Source organism: Bubalus kerabau, chromosome 23, assembly GCF_029407905.1.
Source record: "Bubalus kerabau isolate K-KA32 ecotype Philippines breed swamp buffalo chromosome 23, PCC_UOA_SB_1v2, whole genome shotgun sequence".
NCBI lineage: Eukaryota > Metazoa > Chordata > Mammalia > Artiodactyla > Bovidae > Bubalus > Bubalus kerabau.
In genome coordinates this window covers 12,120,428-12,147,782 of record NC_073646.1, presented here as the reverse complement: position 1 = coordinate 12,147,782, position 27,355 = coordinate 12,120,428, and the positions used below count along the sequence as shown (strand labels likewise).

At 49.3% G+C, this 27,355-nt stretch overlaps 1 protein-coding gene across 11 annotated transcripts in view; it reads right to left on the bottom strand.

Moving 5' to 3' along the window:
• SNX29 (sorting nexin 29) overlaps window positions 1-27,355 on the bottom strand; it is a 587,227-nt gene that overhangs the window by 120,696 nt on the left and 439,176 nt on the right. The window contains exon 19 of one of the 11 annotated variants that reach the window (XM_055561374.1): window positions 25,759-26,173. The exons of the other annotated variants lie outside the window; for them this stretch is intronic. Coding sequence (XP_055417349.1) covers window positions 26,144-26,173 — 30 coding nt within the window. The 3' untranslated portion in view covers window positions 25,759-26,143. Of the gene's footprint in view, window positions 1-25,758; window positions 26,174-27,355 lie in introns of those variants that run through there. 11 annotated transcript variants of the gene reach the window in all.

The window sequence follows — 27,355 nt, the reverse complement described above, 5'->3', positions numbered from 1 at the left end:
TTAGCGACTGAACAACAAACAGATGAAAGAAAGCTCTTAGGAGAGATCTGACCCAGCCAATAAGTGCCTTTTAACTCTTCTCCCTGTCTTCTTCTTTCTCAAACACAGATGTGAAGACTGGAGCTCCAGCAGTCATTTTATGATCATGAGGTGACCAGGTGAATGGATATAGAAAAGTGGAAGGACCTTGGGTCTCTGATGAAATTATGAGGCCAAATTATTACACCAAATACTAGATGATCTATTCAAAACTTTTTTTTTTCTTTAAAAGAGAAATATTCACCTCTAAACTGGTCAAGCTAATGCTTTAGAAGTCTACAGACTCATGGCTGAATGCCATTCTTCTCTGATACATCTTGAATGGACTGTATCTACTTGTACTATATTTTCACACAAGTGCAAATATCCCCTTAAGAGTGGCAAATGTAATTGCTTATCTGAGCAAGTACAAAACAAATTACCTAGGTCAGGGGAGGTAAGCTGTGGCCTGTGGGTCAAACCCAGCCGCATCTATTTGTTTGTCGTTGTTCAGTCACTAAGTTGTGTCTGGCTCTTAGCGACCCCACAGGCTGCAGCATGCCAGGCTTCCCTATCCTCCGCTATTTCCTGGAGTTTGCTCAAATTTCACATTCACAGAGTTGGTGATGCTATTTGTTTACCTACTGTTTATAGCTGATTACAGTGGCAGAGTCGTAATGGCAGAGTGGCTGCAACAAAGACCACATGGCCTGCAAAGCTGAAAATACTTACTCTCTGCATGCGTGCACGCTAAGTCACTTCAGTCATGTCCAGTTTTGGGTGGCCCTATGGACTCCACCAGGCTCCTCTGTTCATGGGATTCTCCAGGCAAGGATACTAGAGTGGGTTGCTGTGCCCTCCTCCAGGGGATCTTCCCAACCCAGGGGTCAAATCTGTATCTCTTATGTCTAAATTGGCAAGTGGGTTCTTTACCACCAGCACCATCTGGGAAGCCATTCACTTTCTGGTCCTTTACAAAAAAAAAAAACTCTGGTCCCTGATTTAGATACTCAGAAAGTCCTCATTATTGTTGTTTTTCAATAAACATATACAAATTTAGTGCAGAGAAGGGCAGTGCTTTCCAATAATTACCAGCCCTGGGTGGACCACACAGAAACCATCTGAGACCCAGGAATTCCTAGAGTTCCAAAGCCTTCTGGTGATTCTGACGAGTGGGCGATGTTCGAGTCAGACTGTGCCCCTCCCCCAAAATGCACATATTGAAATCCAAACCACCAATGCAGTACTGGGGCAGGAGATGATTAGGTCATGAGGGTGGAGCCCTCATGAATAGGATTAGTGCCCTTATAAAAGAGACCCCACAGCTCCCTCATGCCTCCCGTTATGCAAAGACAGTGAGGAGAGAGCTGTCTGGAGCTTTGGTTTTGGACTTCCCAGCCTCTAGAACTGTGTGGAAGAGTTTATTGTTGAAATCACCCCATCTATAGTTGTTACAGCAGCCCAAGTGGACCATTAGCACCCCAAGTGGACTAAGACAATGGGCAATTAGGGGAACCTCTAATGTAAAAAGCACAGACTATCCCTCCTCTCTGACTATGTGTTTCCTCATCTATAAAATGGAGCTGAGACCTTACTGATAGAGCCTGTTCCCAAGGCAGTATGGAGAGTGTTTAGGTATAGAAACCATCCAGCTATGCCTGGCTTCACAAAGACCAGCACACGGAATGGGTGGAGACGGATTTGGAGAAGGAGGGAGAGACCAGAGTTGAGATCGACCCAGTTGGATGGAAAGTCACATCCAGATGGGATAAGCATAACTGGGGTGTAAAACTTCTTGAATCAAGAGAACACTCTGGGGGCACAACACACGAGGGCTGTTTCATCAGCATTTACAGGCCCTCACAGCTCCCAAGAACACCCAGCAACTGCATCGTGAGGGAAAAGAGAGGGAGAGAGATCAATGCATTTTTAAAAATTACATGAGTTAAGAACAGCTCAGAGAGTAAAATCTCCAATGATAAATAGCTCTTATAATCTGCAATCACTGAATGTCAATACACATCTTAAAAACCTCTCACATAATGATTAAAATTGGCAACTCTAATGTGTGCTATAAATTATAATTCTACATTTCTCATAACACATTCAAGAGCCAAATGCTTCACTCTGTGGAAGCACTGAGTCCTTTCTGCCTCTCCAATGGACCCTTCTTGGGCTTTCTCGTGGGTACCTCCTCTCCTGCCCATGTTCCCCAGGACCCTCCTCGCCCTGACACAGGCGTCCAATCCCACGTCTGCACGTTTCGCTTTTAGGTCAACGGCTCTCAAATTGTTATCTCTAGTCTGGATCTCTGATGTGAACTCTGGACTCAGGCTTGAGAAAGCTCTTCTTGTCTAGATCTACACTCAGGATCTCTACCTCACTCTCTCGGCGAATGGATGGCTGAGTTGCCTGAGTCAGAAATCTGGGCATCAGCTTTGACCAGTGCTGTTCGTTACCCCCTTGTCCAAGCAATGAGCAGCAGGGACTGCCAAGCCCACCTCCAGAGGCAGCCCTGCTCCTTGTGGGGCCACAACAGCAGGCTTCAGGCGCTCCTTCAGCCTCCCGTGTTTCCCCATTCAAACTCCTTCAGCGGCTGTCCGAGAAGGATGCTCATGCCAGAGACTAGGTTCTGGGGCAGGTTCATTGAGCAGGGAAGGCTCCTGCATCATTACAACCATCTCACTTCTTCAGGCTCCATTCCTCGCTTTGGCAAACCAGGATCATGCGGACCTGCCTGCCTTTTCTTTAAAATTCTTTCACCTCTTAACTTCTTAAAAATGTCAACACCCAGGATGGTGTTGATTTGCTTGCATTCTTTAAAACCTTCTTAAAAATGTTTGGATGAGAGCAAACATCCTGTTCTAGAAACAGCATCATCCCTTGGCCTACCACGTTCCCAATGTTACCCCCTGCTCTGGGGGATAGCAGGCATTCAAGAACTCAGAACTTTGGAATAGCAGCATTAGAAAGGACCTCAGAAACCATTAGTTCAGGAACCTCCCTGGCGGTCCAATGCAGAAGACGCGGGTCCGATCCCTGGTTGGGGAACTAGAAGCTGACGGGCTGCTAAGCCTGTGAGCTGCGAGTACTGAGCCTGTGCATTCGAGAGCCGGCACGCCACACCAGAGAGCGTTCCAGCCACAGCTAAGACCCGGTGCACCCACCAACCAATCACCAACCGACACGTCTTGTTTTTCAAAAAAGAAACCGTTAGTTCAATCCTTCCTTTCTGGGACAAATACTCCCTGCTCGTTTCATATTCTCCTTGATGTCTGGTTCTGGGGGCCCATGGCTTGGGGAAAGCCACCGGGACTGACAATCTGAATAAACAGCATCGGAGAGAGGGAAGGCCACGGGCATGATGACTGGGGCAGGGAGGGAAGCAGGTTTCTGGTGGTGGAGAATGGGGGCTCTGACATCAGAGCAGTGTCAACGTAAGCAGACCCAATGCATGGAGGCAGCTAAGCGCGGAGACACTGCAGCCCAATTCTGGGGCTCAGACCCCGGCTCTGCCGTGCACCCTGAGAAAGCCACTTCACTTCTCTGTGCCTCTGCTTCCTCCTTTGAGAAATAAGGGTATTACCTCCCTTGCTGGGTCTTGGGAGGAGTAAATGAGTTCACACGTGTAACAGGCTTAGAATAGAGCCTGGTAGATAGAAGATGCCATTTAAGTGTTTGATAAAGAAGCAATTAAAAATGTAGCATAAGACTTCCCCTGTGGTCCAGTAGTTAAGAATCCACCTGCCAACACAGGGGACACTGGTCCAATCCCTGGTCAGGGAACTCAGATGCCACGTGCCTCAGGGCATCTAAGCCCATGCACCGCAACTAACGGAGCTTGTTTTGGAGCCCGCGTGCTGCCAACTCCTGAGCCAGTGCTCTAGAGCCTGTGCTCTGCAGCAGAAGAAGCCACTGCAATGAGAAGCCTTCGCGCCACAACTAGAGAGTCACCCCAGCTCGCCTCAACTAGAGAAAGCCCACACGCCACAACAAAGGCCCGGCACAGCCAAAAGTAAAACACATAAATAAATAACATTGAAAAAAAATGCAACCCATTGGTTAGGCTGCCACTGGGGATTTACAAAGGTATGGATTTTGTAAGTCTCTGATCTTGGTAATCAGCTTTAATATTTATCTCCTCCAGTGGTTTGGCTGATGGGAACTGGGCTCTATTGGGACATGGGAACAGTCATAGCTGGCTCATGGACTGCAGCGGGAATCCCAGAAGATCAGACCTCGACCACCAGTCAGTTGTGTGATGTTAGGTAAACTGCTTCTGAATCTCAGTTTACTCACTTGAGTAACGGGTATAATTTGGAGGGGGGACGTGCCTGAAAGTGTTTATACAAATGCCATGAGGGTTACCTGCTGCTATTATTATTGTTGTTGTTATCACCATCATCATCAAAAACATGAAATCCTGCAGACAGGAAGAAGCACTGCCGCTCAAGTCACACCTGTCTTAGCTGTACGGTCTCCACCCTAGGAGCTCTGCTCAGTACAGAACAAGTATACAGGGTACTGCTGAGCCTTAGACTGAGCGTTCAGAACAAGTTATGCTGTGGGTCATTAAAAACTTCAAATAAAAATATGAATTATCACGCCTCTCCCCTAAAAAGCTCCCTAAACATGACTCCCAAAACACATTATTTCTCCAGAGTCTGTGAAAGCAGCTCTGTCCCTGAGACTGGATGGGGCGGCCCTTGGCCACTGTGTGTGCTCCTGGGAGTAGCCCTGCTTCTTCCAGGTCTCGCTTCCTCCTGCATAAAATGCAGGAGTTGAACTACAGAGCCTCTAGGTCCCTTCACGGACCCCCTCAGGGGGCCTCGGTGTCCTTAGGTCATTCATAAACCCCAAGAACTTCACTGGGCTCTCTTCCACCCACATTCCACTCCCATTTCATTGTGGAGATCAAGGGGTTCATGGAAATCAGGCAGGAGGTCTGACCTTGGGCTTGATTTAGGAGGATTTCATACCCAAGGGGCAGGGCAACAGCAGAACCATCCCTGGAGCCTCTGTCTCGAAAGCTCAGCTGTCTCAGTCACCCAGCAAGTGGGAGAGAAGCCTCCCGGGAACACTGGATGGGGAGAACTGATGCCCCAGGGGTACTGGGGGCAGAGAGGGGCCCAGGAGCTTCCTCGAGTTTAGTGACCGCCCTGCCCCAGCCAGTACCGTTAGACTGAGGCCATCTCAGAGGTGCAGAGTGGCCAGTGAGCATTTCTGGCACCAGCCTCTGTTCTAGCTGGAGGCCATCTGATAACAAGGCAAGGGGAGCTGGTCACGGAGCCCATGGAGACCAACAACACATTTCTGGTCAAGCATACCTGTTCTCAGCTTCCTCTGTCGTCCGGATGTCAATCAAACCCAGACCTCTCTGGTTAGCAGTCAAAGCCATGAAGCCAGAGTCAAGTACACGGTCAGACCCAAGAAAGTGAAATGATATTTTTCGGAATGCCAGTAACATAGAAACGCCTTCGATGTTAACACTTGCCATTTATGAAGCACCTACTATGCGTAAGGGATGCCACATACCTCACCAGGCATCCTCACGTGAGTCTGCAAGGCAGACGGTGTGAACTTGCCCCTTCTCCAGATAAAGATGTGGGCTCAGAGTGGGTGTGTTGCCTGCCCAGAGGAGGTAGGGAAATGGAAAGTTGAACCCAGGTCTGCCTCATGGCGAAGGCCTGGCTGTACTTTTTGACCGTACCAAGTGGCATGTGGGATCTAAGTTCCCCAACCAGGTATCAAACCCGCACCTCCTGCAGTGGAAGCTCGGAGTCTTAACCACTGGACCGCCAGGGAAGTCCAGGCCCGGCCCTTTCTATTACAGCACACAGCTGCAGAACCCAGGCTCTCCAGGGCCCCAGGAACCCCAAACCAGCAATGCCGGCAACTGGCAAGGAAGGTCCCTGCTCAAAAGCTCTGAGGCCTAACCACCCCTCTGCTGGGGAGACCCCATGTCCTTACAGCAGTCTCCTTGGTACCAGCGATGTCAACTGCTCTCTCTCATTCATGCCTCTCCCTTCAGGAATCTAATGCCATCAAAATCACGCAGAATTACCTCAACAGTCCAGCCTCAACAGCCATGCTTTTAGCATCTGAACTCAGGAAATGATCTCTGCAAATTAAGTTGTCCTTGAATTATACTTAACCAAACTGTGCACTTCTTTCACTGAAGAATTCAAAGGGCTTATGTCCAAAATTATTAGGTTTCTGTTCTTGTTTTGTTTTGTTTTTAAGGGCTTGCTCCCTCCAAATTAAGTTTGATAGGCCCCAGTTCTGTCTGCTTGAGCCATAACGATAATAATTCCTTGGAGGAATAAAAAGAGTTGACCTCTCCCAGCAAAAACAAGTTCCCTTTTAAAATGAGCAATAAAAAGACACTTCAAGTCCAATCTCCTCAACTCAGCAAAAGAAAAATAAAATAGAAGGGTAATATCTGTCATCAGGAATGGGGCAAATCCTCTCTTCTCTATTTTAAGAAGGAATTCGAATCTTGAGGTTTCTTTTCCATGGGGAAGAATGACCCCAGGGACGTGTGTAATAATCCTGGGGGGAAGGAGAGGTTAAGTGGGGGAAGGAGGCAAAAACCTCAGTCTGGATGAACTGAACCCAGAGCAGACTCACGTGTAGACAGTCTCATCTGGAAGATGAAGACCGTCTGCTGGGAAGGGGAGTGCCCATCAGACCCCCCGTGCCTGCTGCCTAGCAGCACCACCTGCTGCCCACTCTATGGAGCGCTCCCCCTGGCTTCTTTCACCTGCTTCTGAACTCCATCTCAATGGGCTCTGCAGAGTGTGCCCCTCGGTGTCTGGTTCTTCTCACTCCCTGTTGTGTCTGGGCGATGTTTCTGTGTGGTGTGGGTAGCACTCCCATGTCCTGCTCACTGTCCATGCTGTGGGCATGCCACAGCTTACATGCCCTCTGTGCTGGGGTGGACACTGCTTCTAGTTGGGACTGTTACGGGTAAGGCAGCTATGGGCACTGATGCATCTCTTTTCTTGTTGTTTTTTTTTTTTAATTTTTATTGCTGTATAGTTGCTTTATAATGTGTTGTTTTCTGCTGTACAGCAAAAATGAATCAGCTATATGTACACACATATTCCCTCTTTTTTGAATTTCCTTCCCATTTAGTCACCACAGAGCACTGAGTAGAATTCGTGTGTTATACAGGAAGTTCTCATTAATTATCTATTTTATATATAGTATCAATTGTGTATATATGTCAGTCCCAAGCTTCCAATTCATCTCTCTTCACTGTATAAGAAGGTCTCCAGGTCCATCCACATCTCTACAAATGACCCAATTTTGTTCCTTTTTATGGCTGAGCAATATTCCATTGCATATATGGCTTTTGCTCTTTTCTTTTGGGATCACAGATCTAAATGTGGAAGGTAAAATCAGAAAGCTACCAAGAGAAAGCCTAGCAGGATAGCTTCATGACCTTGGGGGTAGGTGAGGATTCCCAGCGGGAGCACAGAAGGGCACAATCGAGGGCGCTGGAGATGCCCTGTGTCTCTGGGCAGGGCTACACAGAAATACACAGAAGTAAAAGTTAACTGAACACAAACTGAAGATTTACACATCTACGGATAAACAACGAGGTCCTCCTGTAGAGCACAGGGAACTATATTCAGTATCTTGTGATAAACCATAATGGAAAAGAATAGAAAAAAGAATGCATACACCTGTATAACAGAATCATTTTGCTGTACAGCAGAGACTGGATGACACTATAGATCAACTATCCTTCCAGGGACTTCCCTGATGGGCCAGCAGTTAAGAATCCACCTTCCAATGCGGGAAACGTGGGTTCAGTCCCTGGCGGGGCAACGAAGCCCACACAGCGAAACTGCTGAGCCTGTGTGCTGCAACTAGAGAGGAGCCCACACACCACAACGGAAGCCCTGCGCATCACAAGACCTGACGCAGCCAAACAAACTAATAAGCATTTTCTTAAGAAAACCAAACTATACGTCAATAAAAACTATTTAAGCATCTGATATTTATATTAAACCTGGATATAAAAGTGGAAGTCAAAAAAAAGCCATACCTATACTATCCTCAGGACAGTGAGCTTTTTACCCTAATTTATGATGGCGGGATGTCTGAAATAGTCTGTGAGCCTGACACAGTCAGATGTCAGTGCTGAGAGGGGGTCCAGGTCTGGGACTCTGGCCTCGGGGAGACCTGGGTCTGAATTCAGCTCTCCCTCTTGGAACCAAGCCGTCCTGGATATGTATATTTACCTCTTCCAGCCTCGATTCTCTCTCTGTCTCTCTCTCTGTGCTGCTGCTGTTACTGCTTAGTCACCTCAGTCGTGTCTGACTCTGTACAACCCTATGCACCTGCAGCCTGCCAGGCTACTCTGTCCATGGGATTCTCTGGGAAAGAATACCAGAGTGGGTTGCCATGCCCTCCTCCAGGGGATCTTCCCAACCCAGGGATCAAACCCTAGTCTCCTGCATTGCAGGCAGGTTCTTTACCCCAGCAGGGAAGCCCTCCCCGCTCCTCTCTCTATATATATGAAGAAGGGAGGGAGCAAGCCAAGAAGTCAGAAGGGGAGAGGGAGAATGAAGAGTTAAGAGTTTGTTCTCAGTGGGCTGAAGTCTCAGCTCTGCTTTAAGATCTGCCAAGCACAGATTCTTTAGCCAGCCACATGCTGAACCTTAGGCATGTCTGAGGCCTGTCCTATGAGGGGCAAAAGGGCCGAGAGAAAGTGCATGGGCTGTACAGGGAGAGAGGTCTGGGTTCAAACACTCCACCTCAAGTCTCAGCTTCTCAATCTGTAAAATGGGGCCAAGACCAATCCTGTCGGGTGGCTGTGAAATGCTGAGCCTGGCAGGAAGGAAGCGATGGCAGCTGTTGATATGGTAACCCCATCACCTTCATCTTCATCTGCCTTGTGTACATGAACTTCCCTATTACAGAATTAGGGGTAATTATAGGCTGTGCAATCACAAAATTAAAGCAGGTAATTACCATGCCTGCCTAATTAATTGTCGAATGCCAGACAGGCAAGGAAACACAAACAGAACGCACAGTCTGTGGGCTGGGCAGTTAAGCATCCCCTTTGCTTCCAAAAAACTGTCAACAGAAACAGCGGAGTTCAGTAAATGACCTTCTTGGGAGGGTTTTTAAGGATGCAAATGAAACCTGGGAAGTGCTACTGGGCCTTCTGACTCAAAACAAGCTCGGTACACGGGCATTTATACAGCTCCTGCCACACAAGCACCAAGGTCTCTGGACAAGGTGCTCTTTTGGGAGAGGAACTTCATAGGTGATCCCTGATGGATGCTACTAACCTCTGCAAGGACCAGACCCTGCAGAGAAAGCTGCTGATGGGAATATAGCAAGAACCCTGAAATTAATGCTCATTTACACACTGCTTGTTTGAAAACCTCCACCAAATGCGTGCCTCTCTGTTTCCAGCTTCAGGCACCTTCATTTTTAAATTTACTTTTTATTCTGTTTATTTGTTTTTGCCTGCACTGGGTCTTTACTGCTTTGTGAAGGCTTTCTCTAGTTGCGGTGCGTGGGTTCCTCACTGCGGTGGCTTCTCCTGTTGTGGAGCACAGGCTCTAGGCACGTGGGTTTCAGTAGCGGCAGCTTGTGGGCTTCAGAGTGCGGGCTCAGCAGTTGCGGCACACGGGCTTAGCTTCCCCAGCACGTGGGATCTTCCTGGGCCAGGGACTGAACCCGTGTCCCCTGCATTGGCAGGCAGATTCTTATCCACTGCACCACCAGCAAAGTCCTTCAGGCAACTCCTTATTATCCACAGTCCTCCATCTTAAAACCAAAAATGTGTTGGTTTTTTTCCCCCTTTAATCTTTTGGCCATGCCTAAGGGCATGCTGGATCTTATTTCACTGGACCAGGGATTGAACCCATGTCCCCAGCATTGGAAGCACAGGTTCTTAACCACTGGACCACCAGGGAAGTCCCCAAATGCTTTTTCATGTGTATTGTGATACTCAAGAATGGAAGCTAAGTTTATATGAATGTCCTCAGACCTCCAGAAGATGATGTACCATTTAGTATTGCCAACCATGGGACAGACATTTGACCTACAATTTTCACCAGAGCCCTGCAATTTTATACGCTGAGAAATGGAATCTTGGAGCAACTAAGCAACGCACCCAATATGACCCAGGGGGTGAGGAGCAGAACCGGAACTGGGCCTTAAGTTGCTGCTACACCCGAAGCCCAGGCTGCGTGCTTTTGGCCCCAGAGAAGAGCAAGTGCTATAAACTGGAAGCTCAGATGCCCTTTATGAGGACTGTTAAATGAGGAGAGTCAGATGACTTCAGGGTAAGAAAGATTCTCTGAGAAATGGCTTTAGGTTCCTGATTAATTTTGCTTCCTTAATATCCAAGGAAGGAAATGATTTGTATTTTGGTTGGCGGCCTGTGTTAATGGCTCCGAACAAAACTTTCTTCTTAATGAAATGGCTTCATGTGTTATTAACTCTAAGTGTCCTCGTTGCTAGAACAAAATGCCTGAATTACTGCATGATCACGCTGATGGAGTGATATTATTATAGCCAAATGCCGAGGATAAGATGAATAACTGAGTTGGAGAAAAACGACTTTTTGGTTCACTGGGTTATGCAGATGAGGCAGACTTGTAAAGGCGGAAATGCATTACCAAAAACTGCTAGCATCACCCCACGTGCCTTTTAAAGGAGGAGAGAGGAAGACCTCGCTGGTGGTCCAGTAAAGAATCCGCCTGCCAACGCCAGGGACACGGGTTTGACCCTCGGTCTGGGAAGATTCCACATACCAAAGGGCAGCTAAGCCTGTGTGCTACGACTACCGAAGCCCTCTCGCCCTCGAGCCCAGGCTCCGTAGCCAGAGCAGCCACGGCCACAAGAAGCCTGCACACCACATCCAAGGGTAGATGTGAGAGAAAGCCACAGCGAGAGAAAGCCCACGCAGCAACCAAGACCCCGTGCAGCCATAAAGAAAGAAAGAAAAGAGGAGGACAGAGGATGAGCAGTTTAGAAGTGGAATAGAGCTGCCCAGTCTCCGTGTTTCAGGGGCTACAGCACCGCGCGCACCGTGTTCCAGCCTGAGTGCTACTGTCTCTGGCTGTGCTGTGCTCAGCCACTCAGTCATGTTCAACTCTTTCGACCTGTAGCCCGCCAGGCTTCTCTGTCCATGGAATTTGCCAGGCCTAAGTCTCTAAGAGGAGAGGAAACTTTTTTTTTTTGGCAAACATTAGCGCCCATGACGGAGAAGGCAACGGCACCAGCAGCAGCACAGCCCAGGAGCCAGGGCCGCAGTGCCGTTCACCTGCACCCTCATCTGCCATCTTATCTTACGGAGGCTGAGCCACTGGTCCAACACACAACTAGTCAGAAAGCAAGCGAACACTGGGGCCCGGGTCGTCCTGACTCTGGGGATCGCATCTTCCCATGACCACCCACCAATCTGGTGACAAACGCTGGGACTCAGGTCCCTTTGGCGTGCTGAGTTCCTGACTTGGGGGCTCACCTTTTGGCTCTAAAGTCAAGTCTCTGACTAGGTAAGTCAGAGGTGGGATCACTTCCGGTGAAGGTCAGAGGCAGACGGACTCTCACAGAGGAACCATGGGGAATGTCTCCACGTCATGTCATAACCTGCTATGCAAATAGACCTTCCAGGCCAATCAGGCCCACTAGGACCCTCTGCTCTGCCAGACGCCCACTGTGGCCCCCATCACTGCTAACAGCAGCCTTGGCCAGAGGACCAGGAGGAAACAAGCATGACATTGACTGTGCTCTGACTTCATGGATCTGACCCTGTACTGGGGCGGACCTCTCCCCTGCTGGGAGAGTCATGTGCCCTTTCAAGGGAGTTGGAGACCAGAAGGAAGGCAAAGAGTCACCCTTCTGAGACCCCTGGACTTGAGGGCAGCCCCAACTGCAAGTTCTACCCAGTGCTGTATTTCTTGGCCATGATCCCTACACTGTTGGCCCAGTTTTATTACAAGTTCTGGCCTGGTCTCGGTTGTGCAGAGTGGACACAGGGAACAGGCCCAGCTATCTGATGCAAAGAGCCAACTCACTGGAAAAGACCCTGATGCTGGGGAAGATTAAGAGCAGGTAGAGACGGGGACGACAGAGGATGAGATGGTTGGATGGCATCACTGACTCAATGGACATGAGTTTGAGCAAACTCTGGGTAATAATGAAGGACAGGGAAGCCTGGCCTGCTGCAGCCCATGAATTTGCAAAGAACTGGACATGACTGAGAAGGCAATGGCACCCCACTCCAGTACTCTTGCCTGGAAAATCCCATGGACAGAGGAGCCTGGTGGGCTGCAGTCCATGGGGTCGCTAAGAGTCGGAGACGACTGAGCGACTTCACTTTCACTTTTCACTTTCATGCATTGGAGAAGGAGACGGCAACCCACTCCAGTGTTCTTGCCTGGAGAATCCCAGGGACGGGGGAGCCTGGTAGGCTGCCGTCTCTGGGGTCGCACAGAGTTGGACACGACTGAAGCAACTTAGCAGCAGCAGAGTGACTGAACAACACAGAAAGTTAGAGAAAGCATCCTACCCCCTCCCCCAACCCAAGCCAGAGCAAAGATGACCGTAGGTGGGCCAGGTGCCCAGATCCCTGGCCATCTAATGAGGTTCATCCTCAGCCAAGCAGCAATGTCAGGGGCCACAGAGAAAACCACAGGGGCAGGTCCCCAAGCGCGCTTGAGACAGTTCGCAGGAAACTCAGAAATAGCTGGAACCATTGTGATGGGGGCTTGTTTCCAGCCATCAAGCTGCCAGGGGCTCCAGGGATCACACTTGGGGAATTTTAAAAGGAAGCATGACTTCATCCCGCAGTCACAGGCCGCAGTCTGGATAGCTGAGTCACGCGCATTGTGACTGGGCCACGCGCACGGCAGTCAGCGTTCGCTTGCCAAAAGCTGGCTACTCCGTTCACAGCACTGAAGCTACAGACGGGGTTTCAGACTCACTGCAAAAGGCAGTGAGACCTTCTGCTTCTCTCTTCACAGATGTAAATACCAGCCAAGTCTTCTGGGGGCGGGGGGCAGTGGAGAAGCAGAAGTCGGCTATCTGTTTACTCTCAAATAATTCAATTTAGAGACCATTTAGGGGACGATAAGTATGACTCCAATCACATGTGTGTATGTGCGCAATTATATCCCTGAAAATAACCAGAAGGCTTCAAATCAAAACATTAACAGTGGTTGTGTTGGAATGTTTGGTCAATTCTTATTACTGTTATGGTTTTCCCAGTTTCCCAACTTTTCTGCTTCTGTTGAATACTGACTTTGATGAGGGAAAAATGAAATGATACATTTCAGGTCAGTGGGGCTTCCGGTGAGCTTTGAGAAGAATGCATAGTCACCCTCCCTCTTCTCTCCAAATGCAACTGGATAAATGTTCAGAGCTGCTTTGAAATGCATGGCCACGTTCCAAAACAAAACAACTGTCCTTGTCATTTAGGAGGAAACCTGAATGAGTGTGGGGGTGGGGACTCGGGCCCGACCTGGGCTCCAGGGCCTGAGAGCTCACTGGGGCCCGGGGACCATGCAGGCCTGCCCACAGCATGAAACCAAGCTGGGCATGATTGTGAAGGCAGAAGAGGGGCCAGGATATTTGAGATATTGATCTCCATATGCACCTGAATTCTGCCACTATAATGAAAATGCAGGAAAAACGCTCTTGGAAGATCTGATGTCCCAACAGCTGTGGCACTGCTGAGACGGACGGAAGCTCCTTGCGACCCTGTCACCCAGAGCTAGAGCCCTGGAGGGGCTGCTGGTGTGGGCAAGCTTTACAAACAGACGAAGTCTCTTAGCCTCGGAGAGAAGGGTCCCAGTGAAAACTCACTCTCTGGCTGCACAACTCTGCTCAAGGGGGAAGCCAACCCTGCCTCTAACTCTCATCAGAGCCACGAAGGAAGCAAAACCAGGACTTCCCTGGAGCTCCAGGGGTTAAGACGCCTCATTTCCACAGCAAGGGGCATGGGTTCAGTCCCTGACGGGAGAACTGACATCCCATGTGATACATGGCATGGCCCCCAAAAAATGAATAAAAAGTCCTAAGCCGAGCTGCACGCACATAAGTATTCAATCTACTTCAGCTCATCCAGTGTTTCCTGAGCACCTACTACGAGCCAGGATCTGAGCCAGCTGCAAGGAGATAGATGGAAGGTGGACTGACGTTTGGAACCGTGATTACGAGCTGTCTGGGGACTAGGGTTGCCTGGGTTTGAATCGTGACTTCACCTTTATTAGCTGTGAACCTTAGTAACTGACTAAAGCTCTCCACATGACTTAAATTTCTTAATGTAAAAGTCAGGGCAGGGACTTCCCTGGTGGTCCAGTGACTAAGACTCTGAGCTCCCTATGCAGGGGGCCCAGGTTCAGCCCCTGGTCAGGGAACTAGAGCCCACATCCCACAACTAAAGATGCCAGATGCCACCTGAGATCTGACTCAGCCAAATAAATAAAAATTAATAAATAGTTTGCATGCTTTGACTAAGGATCCCGAGTGCTGCAACCAAGACCCAGTGCAACCAAAGTTCTGGCCTGCTCTAAAAGGTCCCACGTGAATGAGGCTGACAGACAACTAAATGGACAAAAACTACAGTCTGGGTGGAATCAGTGCTATGACACAGGAGGCTGGGAGACAAGGAGAAGCAGCATGGAATGCAGTGCGGAGTCCATCAAGGAAAGCTTCCTGGAGGAGGTGATGTCTAAGCAAAGACTTCAAGGGTGAGGGGAAGGAAGGGTGAGGACAATCCAAGTCAAAGCTACTGAAGTTTTCTACTTTGATTACACGGAGACCTTTCCAAACCAAGTGTTCTTAAGAATAGAGATATAGCAAAAATGAACTCGTGATAAAAGAATTTGGTGTCTGAACAAGCAGTACACTCAACTCTGAAGATACCAAAGAGACGGCTAACCCTAAAAGACAGTTTTAGGGCCTCCCTTTCTGAATGAAGAGTTTCAGACACATCGGGACTATTTAGCCACATTTGGCCTCCAAAGACCTGGGCTGTGTGATCAAGCATCTTTCAGGCAAGCAGTTCTCGTGTAAATGAATGGGCGAGGGAGGCCATTATTCACCAAGGATGACCATGAGTGTCACTTTCTAATGTGATTAAGTGACCTCCCTCCTCCTGCTGCTGCTAATTGTCCTTTAAAGAACTGGGAGCTGCTCATGATGCGCAGAATTCGATCCATACCAGGCACGGGTCCATCGTACAATGCTTCTGCTCCAGGCACATCAATCTCCTGCAGGCGCATCTCTCCTGGAGGGAAACCCTGTGAGCTAGCCTAACACAGTCGCTGGTTTTTCTCTGCCCAGTCATGGACCCTTTCATTGCTGGGAAGCAAAACCAATTCATGACAGCTTTGGGGAAACGGGGACTTACTGAAAAAATACAAGGGTATCTCAGACAACCGAGGGCTAGAAGTGCTGCTGGGCTCTCCAAGAGGCTAGACCAGGAGCCAGAGAGCTATCAGAACCAGGACAGGGAGCCAGGCATCCTACATGCTGCACGTTCTCTCTCTGCATGCTAGCTTTCTCTACTTCTTGAGCCCATGGTCCAAACATGACACCTCTCAAAACCCAGCCCCTCAAAACCCAGCCCCATGTACGTTCAGACTGACCCATTCATGGTTTGCCCAATCCTAAATGTTCCAGGTGTGAGCCTCCACAGTGAACACTGGGCATTCCTCTCTGCCAGGCACCCATACCCCCTCCTTCTGGCAGCAGCACACCAATTCTCCTCTAGGGACCCAGTGTCTACCCAACCTCAGTCCCTGTGCTTCCTGTGGACCCCACCTGAGCTCTGATCCTAGAGGCAGGCACAAGATCAAGGCCTGGCCGATCAAAGCCCTGGGGTTACCACAGGAAGGGCACGTCACCCAAGCCAGGCTAATAGGGAGCTTGTATTACTGGGAAAGAGGTGAGGGATATTTTAGTTGTATTTTCCCTGTGAGGATGTAAGCTCAGATCTGCTGGAGCTTATATCCTCACAAGGAGAGGAACCCCACAAGGAAGGGAACCAACTAGAGAATAAAATCATAAGAGAAAGGGAGGGAGGGTGGGAGAAGAAGGAAGATGGAGAAAAGCAGAGGGAGGGAGAGTGACTGAGCACCTGGATCAAGCCACACCTGAACTCATTAAGCCAATAAATTCTGTTTTAAGACAACATTTCTGCCACTTGCAATCAAAAGAATTAAAACCAAAAGAGAGATGATTAGGCAAGTATTTACATAGTTTTCCCCTGGGTGGGTATCCATGCTGGGTCAATTAGCCTTGGCAAGTGTCTGTGTATCTGTGCAGCGTGTATGTAGGAGGAGGGAGCAATTTCTGGAGAAGTAGAAGAAGCCTCAAAGGATCCCTCCTCCACAGAGGCCTGCAGTTTATTTATACAACACGAAGCTTCTTCTGGTGCCCTTTGTAGTGAGTCTGGCAACTGTGGGCTGAGATAACCTTGGAGCTGAGCCAAGAGTCTGAATACTACCCCCAGCACAGTCTAGAAACAGGACAAGTGGTGACTGTCAAACAGACCAAAAAATGTGGATAATAAATATAGAACTCTCCAATTAGAACTGATCCTTAATCAAATAGCTACAAATTCTCAGGCAGTCACTGCAGAGTACTTCAGCGAGCATGTCAAGACCAGATTTCTCTTCCCCCTTGTGGATTCATTCAGTTCATTCAGTCTGGATTTCTTCAGAATGCCACAGCATCTCTGTCTTGGCGTTATGGAAACCCACCCCCATCAAACTGCATTTAGGAGGCTTTAGTTAAATAACATGAAAAAGATGGCGTCGAGCTCGGGCAGAGATGCTACCAGCTGCAAGTCTGTTCCAAGCAGACTCGTGGACGGAGCACGGCAGATGCACCCCCAAGAGGACTCAAAGTTCCTTCACGAGCTGTCGGAGAGCCCAAGGTGAAGCTGAAGACGCGCTGCCCAAAGCATCCTAAAGCAACCCAGATGCGCACTCTTTTTTACACAGCTGCGAGCCTGTGCTCGCACTCTTTAATCTCCCTCTTTGAAAAGCATCCAATTTCAGAAATTTTGCAGTAATCATTTCAGAGCAATGAAAAACAAACAATAGAACATCTCAGATGAGAACTCTGTGCACCTCTCTCTTAACGTTCGCTTAAAGAGACACATTAGTCATTAGGAAGAGCCCTTTTTTATCCCCCTACACAACCGAGCTGCTTGCTTGCAGACCACAAAGATTGTAATACAGTTAATTTGGTCCATGGACTCATCTCTTCCTTATAATGAGGCCAATAAGATAGCATTTTTTTTTTTTAAATTCTGATGTTCAAGATGGGACTGGAATGCTCTAGAGCCCGTGAGCTTCAACTACTGAAGCCCGTGTGCCTGGAGCCTATGCTCTGCAACAAGAGAAGCCACCGCAATAAGAAGCCCGTGCACCGCAACTAGAGAAAGCCCAGGCGCAGCAGTGAAGACCCCAGCATAGCCAAAAACAAATAAATAAAACCTAAAAAGCTTTCTTCAAAGATAGGGCTGGAATGAACACTAGGGAATGCTGGGATGATCTGCTATTTGGTAAGGGGAAGAAAAGAGTTGAAAAGGGCTTGCCTGACAGCTCAGTTTACTGCCCACTAGAGAGGGGACCCGGCGGTCACAGTCAACTCTGGTAATTTCATTCAAACATTCCTTTGGCACCTAGACGTGTGAAGCATTTTCTCTAGAGGTCTTTGGTGTAAAGACCATGAAGGTCTCCTGCTTTCTAGGAGTTTATATGCAGGGGAGCCTCGAGCAGTTCTTACCAACCTGGTCATGGCCTTTCTACTTTCCAAGGTCGCAGACTCATCACAGACTCCCTGAAATAACTCACAAAGCCTGGGGATTCTGTCTTGAAAAAAAGACAACGGCACACACATTGGTAAAGAACTCGCCTGTCAATGCAGGAGACAGAAAAGATGCAGGTTCGAACCCCTCGGGTTGGAAGATCCCCTGGAGGGGGGCATGGCAACCCACTCCAGTATTCTTGCCTAGAGAATCCTGTGGACAGAGGTACCTGGCAGGCTACATTCCATAGGGTCGCAAAGAGTCAGCCTCGACTGAAGCGACTTAGCACAAACGCATGCACACACACATGCACACACAGCCCCACCAGGTGGGTGTGTACATACAAACAAACATATACACACACAGTACATATACTTTTCTAAGTCATCTCAGACCATTCAACAAAGTTGGGGCCCAGCCAGCCACCACACACAGTGAGGAAGTCACCGGCAGCCAGGTCTAAGAAATAGAATTGCCGAACATCCCCGACCCCACTGCTGTAGCGCCCCCTGTGGGCCAGCTCAGTGGCATTCGCCCGTTCACTCCTTTACTCCCTGCAGCAACCCTGCCGGCCAGAGTCACATCTCTTCTTTAGAGAGGAGGACACACAACCTCCAAAAGATAAGTTGGCACCTCCGGCTCCAAAAGGGTCCACCTAAGGCCCTAAGGTGCCCGAGGGCGCCCACACCCTGCTTCTAGGAGATCCTCATGTTTTAGGTCCTAGCTGCCCACTCGGGCCCGCCCCCTGTGCACAGAGCCGGAGGGGGCGAGAAGGCCTGTGTATGAGTCAGTGGCCCGGCAGCCCGGGGCGATCTAGTGGCTGAGCACGGCAGACCTCCTCTCCAGGTCCTCCTGAGATGTGTCTGAGCCCACAGCAGCTGACAGCCCACTTTTCTCTGCAGAAAGGAGCTGTGAAACCACACCTCTGGTACCTGCTGATCCAAATCAAGGGACTTGGGCAAAAACATGTCCTCAGTGGCCCTTGGTGCAGGGAAGGTGGAGGGGGGGTCTCCTAGGACCCAGGACCAACTGGCCTGTGTGCCACTTGGGGCAGGGGGACATGTCAAAAACTACAATGTCAACAGGAGCCCAACCCCTCAGCCACACACCCCGCCTCAACTCCCCAGATCTGAAAAGCTCTGAAAACCAAAAGGCTCTTATTAAGTTCAGTGCAGACTCGTTCAGCAGTGGAACCTGCCTGAACCATCCCATTAAGCGTGAATGCCCCCGTTTCACTGCAGGGACACTGAGTGTCCGGTTCTGGGTGCTGCCCCAGACCTGCTCATTATGCTCTTATTCTTTCCTAAAGTTCAAAAAGAAAAGAAAAATGAAAATGCGAATCTTGAATTGTGTTGATCTCAAGAGTTTTGAATTATGGGTTATGGACCTTTAATAAAACAACTTTAAATGAAGTTGAACTTAATGTATTAAAACCAGCCCAGAGGCAAAAAGTGAGCTTGGTCAAAATGACCACCTGGAGATGTCTTAAATTGCCCATAAAGTACAGTGAGCTGGGTCTGATGTACAACTCTGAGTGGTAATTTGGCTATATAAATGTATAACGCACACAGTGTTATATGCTATATGAAGGCTATGCACAAAATCTAATTTTATAAGATTTTTAATTTTATAGAAGAGGCAGCTCTTTAAACACTACACTCTGGGAGCAACTTTACGTGGAAGACCAAGAAAGGGGCCAGCAGATTGTCTCCTGTATTATGCTTCTCTGAGGATACTTAATGAGAGAAAAGTAGGCTGGCGACATGATTTAAATTTTTTCTCCTTTTTCCTTTTGTCAATCGTGGGCCACTGAATTACTGGCCCAATTCTTCCCCTTCTCTCCCTGCTACATACTCCATGTCATTCAGATGTGACTGCAGGTCCTTCTACTAGAGCCTTCCCAGGGGGCGCTAGTGGTAAAGAAACCACCTGCCAACACAGGAGACATAAGAGACACAGGCTCAGTTCCTCCTGGGAAGCTCCCCTGGAGGAGGAAACGGCAACCCACTCCCCTATTCTTGCCTGGGGAATCCCATGGACAGAGGAGTCTGGTGGGCTACAGTCCATGGGGTTGCAAAGAGTTGGACACGACTGAAGCAACTGAGCACACAATTAGAGGCAGATGACACTTCCCTTAACTTCAGGCTTGACTGTGTTACTTGCTTTGGTCAACAGAAGATCAGTGTGTGTAACTCAGGCTGAGGCTTCAGACGCATGTGCACGGTCTGGCTGGTCTTTGCACCTCTGCCTCCATCAGGAGGGCACACCCTCATCAGTCTGCACTTCAGAATGACACTTGTGTGTGTGTGCACTCAGCTGTGTCCGAGAGAGTTAGAGAGATTGATACAGAAGATGATGGCAGAGCAGCTCTGGTAAAAGGAGGAGGAGGGTAGGGCTCCACCTGTGCCCTGATACCGAGGGTGGGTCTGAGACCCCTCGGAGAAGTACCAGGTCACGACAAGCCCAAGTCTGAAAGCCCCTGGACTGGAAGATCAAGTCCACGCTCCCTGACAAAGCTCCCGAGGCCCCTCCCTGTCACTTCCCTGCCTGCCTCGGCAGCCCCACCCCCTCTCATTCCATCTTGCAGCCTGGGCCACATGTGCTGAGCTGTTCAGAAACCCCCGAATTCTCCCTCCTTGACATGGGTGCTCCAGCCCACATGGCTTTTGTCTATACCCGGCCCTCTGTCTGCAGGCCTTTCCTCCTTCGTCTGCCAGGCAGAAACCCACATGTTTCCCAAGACTCAGCTCACTCAATGCCTGATGTTGTTTCATTGCTCAGTCCCACTCCTTGCAACCCCACAGACCGTAGCCCACTGGACTCCTCTGCCCATGGGATTTCCCAGGCAACAATACTGGAGTGGGTTGCCATTTCCTCCTCCAGGGAATCTTCCCTACCCAAGGAATGAACCCACATCTCCTTCATTGGCAGGCAGATTCTTTACCATTGAGCCACGAGGGAGCCGCCCCTCCCCCTAATTCCACCCCCAGGTACAAGTGACCTCCCTGGTGACTAACAGAAAGCAATGGACTGATGTCTTTGACAGGTGTATATATCACGTATGACCAAGGTGTATGTATGTGGACTTCTGTGCATGATATCCCAGTCTAGCCCTCTGTGCAAATAAAGGCTTTTTTGTAGAGATGATCCATGACATCCACAACAGTGAAAACATGAAAGTCAGAGGGGTAACATAAAAGAGACAGCAGGAGATGGGTTAACTGGGTCCAAGTTGCAGAGAGGAAAGAGACAAGGCGCGCTGGCTCATGTAGAGGAAAGACTTCTAGTTGCCATGGCGCCAAGAGCCAGAGCGGCAGTGGGCAACCACCGCCACCTAGAGGTCAGTCACAGACACAGCGGATGTTGGCCAAACCTTCACTGCTTGCTTGGTATGTGGCTGACCAGGACTAGAGGAGATTATCAAAGGGCTTTTAATAGGAGCTGACCAAAGGTTTAGAAGGCCCAGCCCAGAATGTCAAGAGCTGTGGGTGCTTTAGAAAACTCCAGATATATACCAAGGTCTGACTGGCTGCCCAAGTTAGACTTGGGGCTCTGCTGTGGAAAAGGCAGTCTTAGAGCTGGCTGACAGGCTCAGATCTTCTAGAAGGGAGAAGAACTCTGGTCAGGATAGGTGAAGGCAGCTCTCTTCCTTCCTACCCCTTCTCCATGCCAAAGCCAGAGCAAAGGTTCCAAAGTAGGAATCGAAGCCGTTCACTGGGGCCCACATGGCACTCAAGGTTAGAAAGTAAAAGTCGCTCAGTCATGTTTGACTCTTTGCGACCCCATGGACTGTAGCCACCAGGCTCCTCTGTCCATGGAATTCTCCAGGCCAGAATACTGGAGTGGGTAACCATTCCCTTCTCCAGGGGATCTTCCCAACCCAGGTCTCCCGAATTGCAGGTGGATTGTTTACCATCTGAGTCACCAGGGCTCAAGGTGAAGTCTAATCTTAATCTGGACCCGACTTAAGCGGCACAGCAGGATCTTCTCTGGCCTCTCTCTTTCCTCAGATTCTTCTCTGATTATTCCGCTTGGGCTATTTAAGAACCCAGCCATGAATCTTACTGCCCAGCAGTACCAGACCTGTGTGGGAACTCATAAATAGATGGTGGAAAAAACAAATGGAATTCCAAGATCCTTAAATGCTGTGTGCTGTATCGCCTCTAGGGTTCTGGGAAAGCAATTCTCTTAGCTTTTTTCAAAGAACTCTCTGTAGCAGTGAACAACTGCTTTTGGCTCCAAGACAGCAGGGACCTGATCATGTGGGGTTTATTTTCTCCTGGACAAGCAGTCTGGAGGGAGGCATTCCAGGGTTAGTACAGCCACTCCACAAAATCAGAGGACCAAGTGCTGTCCATCTTTCTGCTCTGCCATCCTCACTCTTAAGCTGCCATTCTCAAGGACCAAAACTGACGCTGAAGCCTCGGCTATCACATCTGAATTTTAGACAATAGGAAAGAGACAAAAAGAGCAAAGCAGGCAGCACCCAGATGAATTATCTCCCTTTAGCAGCCCTCCTGGGAGGCCACCCCCAACATGTCTACCTATATCTCACCAGTCAGTGCTTAGTCACATAGTCATACGCAGGTGCACGGGATGCTGAGAAATTTAGTGTTCTCCCCTTGGGCACATTGCCCCCACTGCTAAAAGACAAGCGAAATGGATATTTGGGGAAAGCAACTAGCCGATTCTGCTACATTCCTATATATCCAGCTGCTACATCTTGGTGGAAGACCAGCAGACAGAAAGAATCTAAAGACATCATCTCTACTCTCTAAGTATCCACAATCTTATTGAAGACTAAGACAAATGCAGTTGAAGAGATAAATGACGATATTAGGCAGGAGTGAAATGGACCACAAGTCATGGTGCAGTCTTGGTAGGGTAAGTTTTATGCAGAAAAGAAGGCAGTTAACTACTGAGCACTTATTGTATACTGGGTGCTGTGCTAGTCACTTTATGTATTTTTACATCTTAGTGTTCACAGCGACCATTCAAAGGAATTATTATTATTTCAGTTTTGCAGAAGAAACCTGGAAGGGTTATGTTTAATGCGTCCAGGGCCACACAGCCAGTGAGGATTCAGAACAAGGGTGGCAGATTTGCCAAGGCGAGGGTTGCTTGCCTGCTCTAGTCCATTAGTGGGAGCTGCCTGGGGAAGGCAGTGGCTCTGTGGAGGAGGATTCTGAGAACGGGTCTGAGCTCATCGAGAAAGGGGGTGATTGATTAGCTATGTCTGCCATGGACACAGAAAGGGGGAGTGGTGGCACGAGTGACATGCATTTCACAGTCCTGCTTTCGAGACTTCTGGTGGTCAGTTTACGTATGGAAATGCTGCATTGGCACTCTGATGTCTACATCTGCACAGAGGGTGGGAGCGGGGCACACACTGCCATTAAGTGAGATGGTCTCAGGTGTGCTGCGAAGAATCCCTTCTGGCTCCCCTGCTTTCAGAAAGTGGGAGTGCTGAGACTTTCTAAGATGAAGACCACCTCTAAGCCTCCAGAATCTGAAGCTGTGGTTAGGAAGCTAATGTGTCCTTTAGGGGAATGTGGCGTGGAGGAATGAAGGTGCACATCTCGGAGTTTTAGCGGCTGCTGCCGAATAAATAAAAATAGCTGTAAGTACTTCTGCAGCTCTTCTATTCAAGGAGAAAAGTGGCTACCCTGTGGGTAATAGATGGACTTTCTCCCTTGCTTGTGGAAGGTAAGCACTCAGTTTAAAATCACAGGTAAAAGCCCTGTCATTCCCCCGGCACTGGGTCTCCAACTGATGGCTTAGCACAGTGCAAATCACATCTCTCACCAGGCAAAGGAGCCATCCAGTGTGGCCGAGTCTGCCTCCTGTGTGTCTTGGGTTTGTTCCCCCTTCTTCACTCTTGAGCTCAGTCCTTCGTCTACTCTTGCTAGGATCCCCAAGGGGCCCCAATCCATGCCACCTTTCCCTCTGCCACAATGACTGGCCTGGATCACTCCCCTTTATGTGTTACTGCTGTCTCCGAAACACTTGGCAGGTTCCCTGTCTCCTTCTGGGCACTGCCTGAGCTCCCAGCACAGCAGACAAGGGCCTGCTTCCCCAGCCTGCACTGGACGTGGGCTGCTCTGGGCCAGCCAGTAAGATGGTGCCCTGATTCTCCAGCTGCTCTGAAAGGCATCTATGACCCAGGCCTAAGCCAGTCAGCTCATTCCCTCACTCCCCTGGCCACAGACAACGGTTCAAGAGAGAGTACATGACCCCCTAGGATGCGGTGAAGCTTTTTTTGGGATGAACGGGCAAGCGATTCTTACTCCTCTCTCACTGGCTAACAGTTGATCATATTTAGAGCTGCTACAGCTGACTTGACCCATGAGAAGAGAGTCTGTCTGAGAATATGTCCCCAGAGAATAAAGCCAGGAGCTGTCGAGAGCAGGTGGACCTCGTGTGAGGCCCTGATCAACCTGTGCCTGAAGCTGGACTACCCCAGAACTGGTCAGTTACAGGGAGTAATAAATTCCCTTCCTGTTTGGGCCCGTTTGGGTTGACTTTTCTGTCACTTCCCAGGGAAAGTGCCAGACCCCAATCTCATTGCATGCATTACCCACTTCAAACACCATCATCTAGTTGAATCTGTGCCAATAACAGCAAGAGCCATTTTTCTCGTTTGCTTCTTCCCAGTATGTCCACACCCTGTTCTACGGTCACAGCATCCTGATTTTGCTTTAAGGATCCTGTCCCTTGACCCTGGTTTAAGCTGACCCACTCCACCTCCAGTGGGGGAAACCTGGGCTCCTTGAAAAGTTATCAAGAGTCCCACAGCCTGAAACCTCTCGAGGCATTCCCTCCACGGGGCCAGCTCTTCCCAACGATAACATGTACTGCTGGCTCCTATTCTGAGACAAGTCCTTGACGAGCTGTTTCGATGCTCTTCTCTGTTCGTCGAGTATACAACGGGTGCCTCTAGGAGCGCGCGATCAATCCTGAATTACCCATTCAATTAAAGGCGGTGAATGCATTAAATATGCCACCAGATGATAAAGCGCAATTACTGACCGTGCTGTGCTTTTAGGATTTGAAGCTGAGAAGCGGAAAGGAGTTTCCTAGCCTTAAAGCAAATGGAAAGAGAAGCTACTGTTATAATGACCTGTCCTGGGGCTGCAGCAAGGCAGGGTTGTGTCCTGGGAGGGGCATTACTCTGGAGCTCAGCTGCATGGGTGTGAATGAAGCCCCTTCCCCACCGTCTGCTCACAGGCACACTAACCAGCTAGGTACCCCTGGGAAAGCGCATGCGCCTCTCCAACACCTGATCTCCTCATCTGGAGCGTGGAAGCAGCACCTCCCTCTGGGGGTCATCCTGAGCCTGAAATTGGCTAATATCCCTAAAGCACTTAGTGCAAGAGGCTGGCACGCAGCAGGTGCCATACTGAGTATCAGTTACGTTGATCAGCGACACCTCACTATGAGGGCTGGGGAGGGAGCTGATGGACTGCAGGCGGGATTCCTGGGCCAACTCGACACTGAGGCCACATCTCTGCAAGCGAAAAAGCTTAGCTTAGGTTCACCTAGGCAGGTGAACTCTCTCTCAAGCGGACAATTTAGAATGCTTATCTCATCCAGCCTGCCAACTGATCAGTCATTTATCCATTTCATAGGTAACCAAGCACCTACTTTGTGACTGTACTGAGAGAGATGGGGGTCCTGGATAAAGAAGCGCCCTCCAGGCGCTCCCCAACGTGGTACAGAGACGGTCAGAAGGTCAGCCCATCACTGCACAGCATGAACAGTGGAAAAACGGCGACGCCCCCTGGGGATGAAAAAGAGCCCTGAAGGGGGACATCTAGAGCAGGGGTGGCAAACGTTTCCTGTAAAAGGCCAGACAGTGAATATTTCAGGCTTCAGAATATTTTATGGGCTCTGTCACAAAGACTCAACTCAGCCACTGCAGGATAAAAGAAGCCACAGATGGTATAGAAGATGATTATGATGGTATTCCAATAAAACTTTATTTGCAAAAACTGTCCAGGTATCAATGTGGTCACCAGCCATAGTTTGTTGATGGTTGATCTAGAGTAACCTAGATATGATGGGCAGGGCCTGCACAGTGGACCCAGGGCTGGGGGGAAGAGACAAAAGAAAGGCTTGTGGCTTGGGGATTCAGGCTTAAGAGTTCAGTTCAGTCGCTCCGTCGTGTACGACTCTTTGCAACTCCATGGACTGTAGCACGTCAGGCCTCCCTGTCCATCACCAACTCCCAGAGTTTACTCAAACTCGTGTTCATTGAGTCGGTGATGCCATCCAACCATCTCATCTTCTGTAGTCCCCTTCTTCTCCCGCCTTCAATCTTTCCCAGCATCAAGGTCTTTTCAAATGAGTCAGCCCAGGCTTAGAGGCAAGGGAGAAAATGTTTCCCCTCACTCAACAGGTCCAGAAGAACTGTTTCAGTGCCCATGCCAGGGCGGCCCTTAGATACACGGATGAGAATCCCCCTAGACCACCTGACCCAGCTCAGGCCAAAAGGGAAGCCAGCACTGTCCCTGCCCCGGGCTGTGCAGCCAGTGCTTGAGCATCTGCGGCTTCTCCGCTGGCTCAGCTGGTAAAGAATCTGCCTGCCAGTGCAGGAGACACAAGAGACATGGGTTTGATCCCTGGGTTGGGAAGATCCCCTGGAGAAGGGAATGGCTACCACTCCAATATTCTTGCCTAGAAAATTCCATGGACAGAGGAGCCTGGGTGGGCTACACTCCATGGGGTCACAAAGAGTTGGGCATGACTGAGTGCACATATACATATTCACATGTCACAGGAGCTCAGGGAACTCCCAGGTGCTGGCCTCGGCCATCTTTACCCTCCTTGCCACCTATCACAGCGGGGAATGCAGTGGTAACAAATACCAAAGCGGAAATTAACCTTATTAAATGCCTGCTGTGGACAAGGTGCTGTGTTAAGAACTGAATGTTCACAACAGTGAGGAAGGTACTGTCATCGCCCCCTTTATACAAGTGAGGAACCTGAGGCTCCCTCAGGCTGGCCAACCCCACCAAAGTCACACTGGAAGGCATGCAGCCAGGTCTGGATTGGCTCAAAAACTCATACCCTCCTGAGTAAGCTGTAAACAATGGGGAAACAGTGGAAACAGTATCAGACTTTATTTTCTTGGGCTCCAAAATCACTGCAGATGGTGACTGCAGCCATGAAATTAAAAGACGCTTGCTCCTTGGAAGGAAAGTTATGACCAACCTAGACAGCATATTAAAAAGCAGAGACATTACTTTGTCAACAAAGGTTGGTCCAGTCAAGGCTATGGTTTTTCCAGTAGTCATGTATGGTTGTCAGAGTTGGACTATTAAGAAAGCTGAGTGATGAAGAATTGATGCTTTTGAACTGTGGTGTTGGAGAAGACTCTTGAGAGTCCCTTGGACTGCAAAGAGATTCACCCAGTCCATCCTAAGGGAGATCAGCCCTGGGTGTTCGTTGGAAGGACTGATGTTGAAGCTGAAACTCCAATACTTTGGCCACCTGATGCGAAGAGCTAACTCATTTGAAAAGACCCTGATGCTAGGAAAG